General features: G+C 37.5%; 1 protein-coding gene across 1 annotated transcript; it reads right to left on the bottom strand.

Moving 5' to 3' along the window:
- Positions 1-859: 859 nt before the first annotated feature.
- LOC576699 (mucin-17) lies at positions 860-8153 on the bottom strand. The gene is made up of 4 exons (XM_776979.5): positions 7571-8153; positions 4087-5826; positions 2833-2901; positions 860-2592 (listed from the first exon to the last, which is right to left on the bottom strand). Exons 1-4 carry the CDS (start codon positions 7839-7841, stop codon positions 2354-2356), a joined length of 2319 nt encoding a protein of 772 aa, XP_782072.2. The 5' UTR covers positions 7842-8153; the 3' UTR covers positions 860-2353.
- Between the last annotated feature and the right edge of the window lie 3897 nt (positions 8154-12050).

The following is a 12050-nucleotide window of genomic DNA, read 5'->3' as shown; positions in this document are numbered from 1 at the left end:
GTAATAGGTTCATTTGTATGAAATCAGGAAAATAAGAGAAACAAATGAGCGAAAGTTTGAAGTAAATCGGACAAAAAATAAGAAATTTGTTAATGTTTGAAATATAAGATCACTAAATCTTAGCGAATCCAAAATTGGCAATTTAATCAGTGGGCTGTGACATAGCCATGGATAATTCCCAGTTTGTCATGTTCACAAATATTATTCATTTTTGTTTTCTCCTTGTGCCCTCTCTCTTGGGGAACTAGGCCTACTCAAAATATATCATGTATATCACATCGTTAAAGGTCCTCTGAAAAGAAAAGATCCTCGTTATTCATGCATTTTGAAGAAAGATAATTGCATTTTAGTCATTTTGTGTATTGAAACAAATAAGAAAGTTATCCGGCATTGCGTCACGGTGACCTTTTCGTTTTAGTCAATTCGAAATACTCATACATTAAGTGATTACAACTTTTTTAAAATCCATTATTTTTTTTTATTATTTGTCCGATTTCATTCAATATTTCACCAGTCTACCTCGCTGATTTTCGAATTTCTTTGAGTGTAGTGGTCTATTGTTTGGATTGACATTTAACAATGGAAAGTTATTTGGACTTGAAGCATTCCTACCCCGGGATAACAGGTGGAGTCATTGTAACACCCCGTTCTGTACCGACATCTGAAATATCAAACATGAGCACTTTCATTCTCTTACGCTGTTCTCACGAGACTTCAGCAGACGTCTCGATAACATGTCCCTTAGAAACAAAATATTAACATGATTGATCTCAGGTCTCTGTCAACTTGAAGAACTCGACCAATCTCTTTGAAATGATGCAGGTTTGTAGAATAAATCAACGTCCACAACGGGAGCGTAAACCATTGAAGTGTATTTATTGATACGACGAACACATAACGATGATGAAAAATACAACTATAATGGGCAGGGCGTTCGTGACCTACTTCTAACTTCACAATGCTAACGGCGCCAAACGTAACGAAAGACACCGCACCCATTATTATACAAAATGTTAACCTATGTTGGTTATTACTACTACTACGTTATACATCTATCCTATTGGCTTTTGCTGTCTGCAAATACCAGAGCAGAGCATTAATTTATACACGCTAAAAGAAAAACGGTAAACAAACAAACAAACAAAGGGGTTAAAGAAATCAATACTAAAGAAGTCATGAACATGATTGATATGATAAAGTTTTCGCAGAAGTTATGAATATTACAGTTTGAAAGGGTTGCCAATATATAAATCCCTTTTGGAAGATATACAGAGAAACAAAAAAATCAACGAACCAAACAACGAAGAAAGTTGATTTATTAAATGAAAAATTACAGAAGGTCTGTAAAATATATCATATAGAATATGTACAACATTGCCGTTTACCGTAGTTTTTCATTCATTAACAAAAAAAATCACAATTGTCAATTTCGAGTAAAGCCTATACCAATGAAACGATTTTCAGTGGAATTTGTAATTTTGCTTAAAATATATATATAAAACGCAATCGCAAAGACCCATAAGAATTTAACTTGTAAGCAATTTTAAAAACCCAATAATGACTATAGAAATCATGTTCAGATTATTCATGTCACATTCATTTCCCACAATTTCACTAAGTGACACATTATACTATATGAAATGCCTTATGTTGATTTCTTGAAGTCTGTTATAGTTATATATGTTATCACCGACTGTATTACACGGGGTATAGTTACATCAGTGTGGAGTACTCATATCGTCTTTATCATAATTATATACGACAGTCAAGATGAAAATTTAGTGATTACACTGGCATTTGATGGAGCAGCCTTCGTAAGGAAAGGGTGGTTGGATGTCCCATTTGAGTAAGAGGTAAGGAGAGAGAGAGAGAGAGAGAGAGAGAGCGAGCATGAAAAGGGGGGGGGGGGGGGGGGTGGGTGCCATTCTCATGGATACAGGAGTAATGAATTTTAGAGATGAAAGAAGAGTCAGAGTTATTGTTAAAGATTATATAGATTTCCGAAAATTTGTCTTTATTCAAGAAAAATTGATAATTAGCATGAACCACACAAAAATCCTAATTTTATTGTATAAATTTTGCAACACGTATACATGTATTTGCCTCTCCATTGCCACATACATGTATCGTGTAGATATCAATTAAGCTACATGTATTTACCAAAAATCTTGGCGGTATTTAATGAAACGAAAATCATGCATGACCTGACACCATAACTAGTGCCATCAACATGATAAAAGCTCGATGATCACGTCATTCTCTTGTAGACTTCCGTTGCCAGATGAAATGACTTCTCCAAGGTAGGCTTATGAATCCACTACCCCACCCACATACTTCTACCTGTCTAGCTTCTTTAAAAAAGACGGGAAATACTTGGGAAATACTTGGCTAATTGAGTCTGCATGTTCTTGGAGGGGCCGGGTCCCTTCTGAAGGGCAGCTGCGTGGTACCTAGGGTAGCAATCGAGAATCCAGAAAAACAGTCGGTTTTTCGTGTTATCATCAAAGAGAGATGGTTTGCAAGATTCCCTGCTGTACTGGAAGACAGAAACTTCTCTGGTCTTGCCGATCTCGCTTATCATGCGTATGATATCTGCAAATAATAAAACGAGAAGAAATGTTGAATGTGCCGTGACGGGTGAGGATAGTGGCATTTTTCTCTATTATGAAAAGGAATATCTACATAGAAAACTGGGACTAGAAGACGATATATATAGTCCCATACAGTTGTAGCGAAAAGCATATAGGGTCTAAAATATTAGAAAAATAAAAAAAGAAATGTGTAAAACAGAAGCTGTAGTTGAGTCAGAGATTGAATAATAAGTTAACTCACCTGCATGTTTATCGGCTGAATGAGTATCCACCGGAGCTAGCATCAACAGGGCTAAATTCTGGGGTACCACTGAAAGAGTAGTTAGATTGAGATAAGTGATTATTCAAGTTTATTCAATGTATAAAATTGTAATACCCTATTGGAATTTATTTTTTGTAGAAGATCCTTCGAATATACATTACAAATCTTAACAAGTTTGTGAACGTTTCAGAATGTGTTTGTAAACGAATAAGAGCTTGTTTTTTAAATGTGGATGTTATTATAACAATAGATCCTTATAAATACTAGTGCAATTCTATAGAACAAGTTTTCACTACACACATGTAGGTATGTCGACTCAATATAGAGGTGCGATCACCAAGTCATTATTTACAGATTGAGAGCTCACTGGAACGTGCAAATTTAAAGTCTTCCATATCAGGACAATAACCCCCCGGAAAATTACCCCCTAGGACAATTATCCCCCGAAAAAATTCAGAGTGGACTTCCCCTTTAATGAACAGGGGGAGGGGGAGGGGGTATCGTCATCGGGGGGGGGGGGGGGTAACTGTCCTAGGGGTTATTTTCAGGAGTGGTGGTAATTGTCCTTTGGATAGTCTTCTATTACGTTGTAACTTAAGAGAAACATAATTGCAAAAGTTTGATATAAGTCGGAAAAATAATAAGGAAGTTATGAATGTTTGAAATATGAAATCGCTAAATCTATGTGAATCACCAAGTATCATATTGGTCAATGGGTCAGTCATGGCAATATGGATTGTGATTTATTCTCCCGTGTATTAAAATATAATTAATTTCTGTTTCTTCTTCTAAGCGCCTTCTTCTTTGGGGCACTAATCAAATATATACTTTTGCCAATAAACTTCTTGAAATGATTGTGAAAAGGATCAATCTTGATATATAAAGTTTGCATTATCTCAGACTCGGATTAATCAAATGACTTTTCTGATTGATTAGTAACATTCTGAGAAGATATAAACTTAATCTATCAATAATATACTATAATGTCACCAACATTTCATGAAAAGAGGCAAGAGCAATTTTCCTACTTGTATTATGAAAACCATATCATGTTGTCCTCTCAAAGAAAAAGATCCTTCCAAATGTTGTAGGATTTAAATTGTTAATATCATTTTGTTTGTCATCTTGGAAGACATTTGTCAGGCATTACATTACGGTGACATTACCGATTCTGATATTTTAAAATTCCCATGTGAAATAAGATTAGCCTACAACTAAAACTGTAGCACCTACACATCTCTTTTAGGCATTTCTGGTAAATATGCAAGGCGCCCTTATATTCATCCGAACTGTAAGATGCAGCTTCCTGTAATGATCCCAAGTCTAAAAGAATGGCTTCAAACAAGTGCCAGTTGCTTGCCAGGTCATTTATGTCTTTAATCAACATGATTGTCTTTCCGGGAAGTCGTCGTTGTAGATCATCCTTCAATGTTGTTGGTTGATTTTCTGAAGAAAGATTGACCAAGGCTATGGGGTAGGCTGTGTCAATCACTTTGTCTTGGGCGGCATATCTCTCAGGTGAAGTGTCGACTTTCGGTGAGGCCTGTGAGACTTGTGCAGTGTCGGAAGAACATGCGCCTAGTTGTGACGTACTAGAAGCCATGTTCTTAGGATTAACATTTTCCGTACTGGAATATGATGTGCTGTTAATTGAAGAAAGATCGACCGAGGCTATGGGGAAGGTTGTGTCGATCACTTTTTCTTGGGTGTCATATCTATTAGGTGAGGTATCGACTTTCGGTGGGGGCTGTGAGACCTGTGCAGTGTCGGAAGAAAATGCGTCTAGTTGTGACGTACTAGAAGCCATGTTCTGAGGGTTAACATCTCCCGTACTGACAGATGATGTGCTGTTAATTGAAGAAAGATGGACCGAGGCTATGGGGTAGGTTGTGTCGATCACTTTTTCTTGGGTGTCATATCTATTAGGTGAGGTATCGACTTTCGGTGGGGGCTGTGATACCTGTGCAGTGTCGGAAGAACATGCGCCTAGTTGTGACGTACTAGAAGCCATGTTCTGAGGGTTAACATCTCCCGTACTGGCAGATGATGTGCTGTTAATTGAAGAAAGATCGACCGAGGCTATGGGGTAGGTTGTGTCGATCACTTTTTCTTGGGTGTCATATCTATTAGGTGAGGTATCGACTTTCGGTGGGGGCTGTGAGACCTGTGCGGTGTCGGAAGAACATGCGCCTAGTTGTGACGTACTAGAAGCCATGTTTTGAGGGTTAACATCTCCCGTACTGGCAGATGATGTGCTGTTAATTGAAGAAAGATCGACCGAGGCTATGGGGTAGGTTGTGTCAATCAATGTGTCTTGGGTAGCATATCCATATGATGAGGTGTCGAATTTCGGTGAGGCTTGTGCGGTGTAGGAGGAACATGCGCCAAGTTGTGACGTACTAGAAGCCATGTTCTGAGTGTTACCATCTCCCGTACCGGCGGATGATGTGCTTGTTATTGAAGTTTGGCCTTTAGTAGGTTGCGTCGGAGCAACTTCTGTACGAAGACCAACTCCTAAAGGGTCAACAGGAGAACCACTATCAAACGAAATTGCTGAGGCATTTTCCGAGCGGCCAACCTCTGTCTGAGACATGGATCTGGTGTCAGTAGAACTCAGAGCAGAAGAAGTCATACTTTGATCTCCTGTGGTAGCACTAGCAAAAACAGGAATGCTTTGTGGCTTACCACCAGTCTCGATTCTATCTATTTTATCCGCAGAGGGCGCTATGGTCAGGGTTGAATGTGCCTCATCTTCAGGGATGGGTAGAGGATGATCTGGTACCTCCCCGAGGAATTCAGCGAGTCGTGAAAGGTCTGCAGCTAGCATTTCAGCTAAATTGTTGCATTGGATGACGCATTTAGAGCACTGGAAGGTGGTTGGCTGGGACTTCTTGAAGATCATCATCAGTGCCTTCTTGGTGTTAGAATTGAAGCTCGTCATGGAGTGAACAACAACTGCAACACGGTCAGGTCCTGTTAAAATATATGTAAATTCTATGAATAATTCTAAACACATATTCTAGCCATAGATACATAAATACATGCATATAAATCATGATCCACGGATGGATCACAGAAATAGAGATGGTCAAAATATTTCGTGACTTTAAACAGAATGGTTAAAATAAAGCTTATCTACCTGACATAGATTTTCCTCGACTGTTCAATTCATCAAATACAATGAAAGATACAAAATAAATAGCGAGTTGAATACGGAATGATTATAGAATTACTTGTAAAATACCCCGCAAAATTAATAAAGATCCTTGTCAATGGATGAAGAGCGCACTCTTCCTTCCACTGTTTGTGGAGATTCAGTTTGAACCCGCACGCTGGAAGGGGAAATCCTATTATATGAGGAAATCCCCAGGTGAACAAATAGGTGATGTGCACGTACGTACGAGATGATGGGTAATGGCAAATATCCTATTCTTCGTCTTTTTTTGCACTAGTTTTGGCATGATTCTTTTAAATTTAACTTTTCAAAAAATGATAATCATATAAATTTTAAAGCTTTAGTTTGTTAAAAGTTTGTAATTGTAGTAACTGTAGAAGCAGTGAAATTGTATATCTGTCTCACTCTCCTTTCATTCCTGTTTCTTCATTTCTGCGTTGAGAATTCATAGCAACCCTTTTAGTACCTACGAGCTACGCGCACTGGAGCCATTTACCTACTGTAGAAAAGCTTAAATCGTAGAAGATTTTGAGATAAATCTGTTCCTATTGATATTTTTCAATTAGCAGTTTATCAAATTTTAAAATTGAATCATTGAATCCTACTCTAGAATCATCAGATCCATTGTCTTTATCTTTCTGAAATATCAAGCCTTCGTATTAGCCATTCTCACGCACTAATGCCCAACGATCGAATGCGAAAGCGTCATAAGCGCTGCCACTTTATTGAATCGTTCTCCCTTCTCAGTAAACCGCTTTAGTGTCATAAGCTCTCTGTTGTACCCAAAATCTTTCTTAGTAGGTCAATCGTCAAACATTGTTTTTAGTGCAGATTCTAAATGGACTGTATCAAAAGATACCACACACCTTTTCTTGTTCCGTTCTCAGTAACACAGTAGTACGGGGCCTTAAATTGTGATGAAATTATGTGTGTGTGTGTGTTTTACCTTTTGAGACGGCCCTTTCAGAATATGCAATGAAAAACAATGTTCTACTATGGACATATGTTGCGTACAACGGAGTGCTTAAAGGGCAAGTCCACTCCAAAAATAGCTCACTTTCAATAGAAGCAGAAAAATCAGACAAACCAATCAAAACAAGTTTGAGCAAAAATCGGATAACTAATAAGAAAAAAGGTATTGTGGTCTTCTCTCTTTCTCTGGCGCCTCGGGTTCGAACCCAGTTATGCCTATCTGATAATCCTGTAGCTTCAAGCATGATCGTCCCAGAATGTAAGCCCGGATGACTATTCCTTACAAAGCCTCAACTCTCTCATCCAAAGTCCCCCTGCCGAACGAATGCCTAAATACACACACTCACGCACACCCCTTTTCCCCGCCCAGACAGGAAGATGGTGGAGAGGAAATAACCTTTTCTGTAGACATTTCGAGTACTTACTGTGGTTGATAATGACATTATTTTTTTTGTCTGTCTAAACTGACGCATTGAACTCTGCGATAAACCTATATGTCATTATTTACAACAGCCCATGTAAAATCATATGAAACATATATCTGAAGTATAATCATTTAGAATGACTCACCATAAATTTTCTTGAGTGTGGGTAGGAACTTGCTGTACTTGGCGTCTGCTAAGTCAGTGATGGAGTTACGACCTTGTGAAATTGAATGCAACAGAACGACGGCATCGTAGGTCTCTCCTGGCTGGAACAACTGTAAGTCTTGTCGGGTGAGTTTCACAAAGACGCATCTGAAATCATAATTCTCGCGCTTAATTTGTTCAATTAACTTATCTGTCGAGCTTTCTGTCGATACAGAGAGAAAAGCGATGACAATTTTGTTCCCGCTCGCCATGATGACCTTCTGCCCGTCGTTGGTTGCAAAGCTTGACCCGCAGTTTAATGAGAAGTCAGTGCGGATATCTTGCTAGCTGAAGCATCTTTTGCGTCGCAATAAGATCAACGTCAGAATGTTGAATGAGGGTAACTTGCAAAATTGTAATACGATGTGGGAGCTGGAAAAACCCACTGCCTTGTATTGGTGTACAAATATGGTCACGTCTGTATGGGCGGTGCTTCGCTCAAGTATAGAGCATGCGCAGTAATTTGTCTGCAAAGGAGAGCAGTTCAGGAGTAGCTTAGCACAAAGCACTTGGTAATTATATGGGGCATTTCATGCACGGCAACAACATCTATTTGGATTTAAAGTTATTTTCTTGTTATGATTGCACAATGTAGTTGGGAAAACCCACTTGATTCATTTGTCTGGGAGGTCTTTAGCTCACGCATGCGCCGTGATTTACCTGCATAAGCCACACCTCCATAAAGCAGTATTCTCCTTTAACAACACGTGAATATGTGTATCTCCACTTTCGAGAATGGAGAGGAAGTCTATCCTTTTTCATGGCCATTCTATTTTCCAAATCTTTGTCTGACTTAATAAGTGCCTTAAAACCAAAACAATGTTTAACGTGGATATTTCAATCGATTTCCCAAGGCTATCGTAAATCATCATCCAATAAAAATCTAACTTAAAGGTAAAGACCAGTATTGGAAACGCCCCAATTTCAAAAAATGAAATGGAAGCTCCTATTACCAATCATGTGAAAGAATATGTTTTAACTAATACATGATGATAACAATTTTTGCCGGGAAACCGCCTACTAATTGATATATTTGGTAAATTAGTTTATCTATTGTTATATGAGAGATAAACGCACGTGTCGCGTACGTGTGCATAGTCCCATATACATCTTTCTGTGTACAGTGCTTGTAACTTTACGAAGACTGGGCCAATTTCTTATCATTTTGATGATTCCAGAACCTTGCAGTACCTTGCACCAATACTTATATGCTAGATGATCAACCTTTTCTGATCGATTCCATAACGTTTCTTTCACAATGCAATCGCATGACCATAACTGTTTTTTATCTTTAAATATTTTTTTGCGCAAAAAAAAGAAGACATATGGATCAATCATGCGAAGCCCACAAAATGAAAAATCATTACAGGTTTTTTTTCTTCGCGTGACTCTTATCATTGGATTAATTCATGTCTATGTTGATATATGAATTATAAGTTAATATAAAAAAAAAATACTTGAAAATATTAAATATCAGTCCTTTATAAGAATCTATAATTACAATTACTCCACATGTACTATTAAATGACCCTACTGAAAGTTAAACTGGAAATAGTTATAGGCCTATGTAAATGATATTGGCCTTGATGACGACTTTGATGTGTCATGTTCTTGCTAACGAACCTACATGTTAACTCTGTTATATCCAACATGTGGATATTACAATTTTCATATATACTTTTTTTATCCCCATGTGTTTGATGATCGTCCAATCAAGAAGCTGCTCTCAAACACACTTTCGTGAAAGATGCTGCAGAACCTGCACCGAAGTCAGATAGCGTTTCCTTTTGCGCATGTAATCTGTAGAACTTTGGACAGTACTGAATGTTATATGTCTCCACCCCCTCATAGTTAAATAAAAGCGTAACTTTAAAAATAGCGTCTGAGAAATTCGATAGAGTGTGTAAATGAGTAACAGATCCAAGACCTTTTGCGAAACATTATTTTCAGATTTGTAAATTATTTTTATGTTTAATCCTTACCCGTTCAAACTTTCTGATTTGTTTATATATACTGTTCTTGAGAATTGTTGTTATATATTGTACTGTTGTTGAAAATTGCGTATTTAATTTGAACTACATTGCCGCTATACTGATTTCTTGTGTCAAGTGACAAGGTTTTCCACGAGATAGTAGGGACTTTTAGATTTGCACAACGATAACGTGGATTGCTACGATCGACGTACTTTTAATGCACTGCCTTGAATGGACGCCTCACGTATCAGTCCACGCAAATCTAAAAGTCCCTAATAATATACCAGGGACGTGATAGAGAAGGACTGGAATCAAGCCGCTCTCCTTTGACCCAATGCTCCAAGCTGCCGAAAAATTATGCGCTAATATGCAACTGTTGACCAGGCGGTGAGATAAAAGAGCGCATGAAATTTCAGGATTTAGAATTCCTACTTCAGAAATGGTATCTCAGCAACTGTTCGCTTTCTCTTTCAATGATTTCTCATTCATTGTTGATTGTGTAAAGAGTAGAACAAGCGAACACAAACTTGTGTAATTTCATCCTTTTTTAACTTAATTTTAATCGAAGATTGTAAATCATGGATTAAATAACGGGACATTAAAACATGTACAAATTAGCGCATTATCCTAAAATATTGAGCTTTTGTCAGGTTGTCATTTTTCTTTTACCAACTCTGGCACACAAATTATAGGAAGGACGGAGTACTAAAATTTGAAAATTTGTTTGATGCACTTTTCCCAACACAATCCCCATATAAAGTTTTTGATTTACACTGAAATTTTGCCGGTAATTTAATATTTTGTAATAAATGTAAAACTGATGCCTGGCTTCCAAAAGTCCCCGCAGTGGAAGCGCGGTTCGGAGCATGAAACTTCAAATCCAAGTAGAATGTTACACATCCCATTGTTACGCTTCAGAACTCACGAATGCGGTTGAATAAATTACAACAGATTCGCCTCCTTCCTTTCACCTCCCTGAATGAACCCCCACCCTCAAAACTCCACACAAATCAATACACAAGCACACATATACACAGACACGCACGCCGCAGCCGTCCACACACACGCACCTACACGCTCCCTTACACACAGACATATGTGTTTGGATGATAGAAAATCCATACTAATTTACTGTATGATATTGTACGGTCGCATGTTGTTTGTATTGTTTCAGGAGGCAACTGATTGGAATTTATAGACCTTTGGTTCCTTAGACTTTGCCTCCTCAGTGATTCTTGAGTATAAAGTACACGTGAAGATAAGTTATATATGATTGAATTAAAAAATATCTACTGTAAGTTTAAAAAACCTTAAACTTTGTGTTTGTTATTTAGTATAAACAAAATAACATGTCTACGCCATTCGTATTGAATACAAAAAGTGGATTAACATGTTAACCAAACCATTAGGAACGTCATGATCATGAAACAGAATTCATTTTGACACAGACACTCACACGCACATCCACGCCCTTACATGCACATAACTACATGCATATAAACAAATTAAAGGTAATGATGAATCTTGCATAAGTTCATTCTTTAACCTTTCCAACTTTTTAACCGTTGGTGTAAATAACGCATTTAAAGAATACATCATGTTAGACTTAAAGGACAACCCAACATTTATATGAAATCAGGAAAATAAGAGAAACAAAAGAGCGAAAGTTTGAAGTAAATCGGACGAATAATAAGAAAGTTATAAATGTTTTAAATATGAGATCACTAAATCTTAGCGAAATAGGTCAGTGGGTTGTGACATAGACATGGAGAACTCCCCAGTTTGTCACGCACACAAATATTATTCATTTTGTTTTCTCCTTGTGCCCTCTCTCTTGGGACACTACTCAAAATATATTATGGATATCAGATTGTTAAAAGTCTGAATAGAAAAGACCCTCGTTATTCATGCATTTTGAAGAAAAACAACAAGAAAATTTAGTAATTTTGTGTATTGAAACAAATGGGAAAGTTTCCCGGCACTGCGTCACAGTGACATTACCGATTCAGTCAATTCGAAGTACAAATACGTATAATGATTACAACTTTTAAAAAATCCATTATTTTCTTATTATTTGTCCGATTTCATTAAATATTTCACCAGTCTACCTCTCTGATTTTCGAATTTCTTTGAGTGTATTGGTCTATTGTTTGGATTTTCATTTAACAATGGAAGGTTAATGGACTTGAAGCAGCTAGTCCAAAACGGGCGGACAGGTGGAGTCAAAGTATCATCCTGATCTTTACCGACACCTGAAATATGAAACACTAGCACTTTCATTCTCTTTCGCTGTTCTCACGAGACTTCAGCAGACGTCTCGATTACATGTTCCTTAGAAACAAAATATTAACATGATTAATCTCAGCTGTCTGTCAACTTGAAGAACTCGACCAATATCTTTGAAATGATGCAGGTTTGTAGAATAAATCAACGTCCACAACGAGAGCG

This window comes from Strongylocentrotus purpuratus, unplaced genomic scaffold, assembly GCF_000002235.5.
Source record: "Strongylocentrotus purpuratus isolate Spur 01 unplaced genomic scaffold, Spur_5.0 spur5_scaffold_9, whole genome shotgun sequence".
Classification (NCBI taxonomy): domain Eukaryota; kingdom Metazoa; phylum Echinodermata; class Echinoidea; order Camarodonta; family Strongylocentrotidae; genus Strongylocentrotus; species Strongylocentrotus purpuratus.
This window is presented reverse-complemented; position numbering and strand designations above follow the sequence as displayed.

Bases quoted from the DNA above. Each gene is read 5' to 3' on its own strand.
- LOC576699 (XM_776979.5), bottom strand. From the start codon at position 7,841: ATGGCGAGCGGGAACAAAATTGTCATCGCTTTTCTCTCTGTATCGACA. The intron at 5,827-7,570 runs GTGAGTCATTCT...ATATTTTAACAG, and splicing joins CACACTCAAGAAAATTTATG to GACCTGACCGTGTTGCAGTT. The intron at 2,593-2,832 runs GTGAGTTAACTT...TATTATTTGCAG, and splicing joins TTCAGCCGATAAACATGCAG to ATATCATACGCATGATAAGC.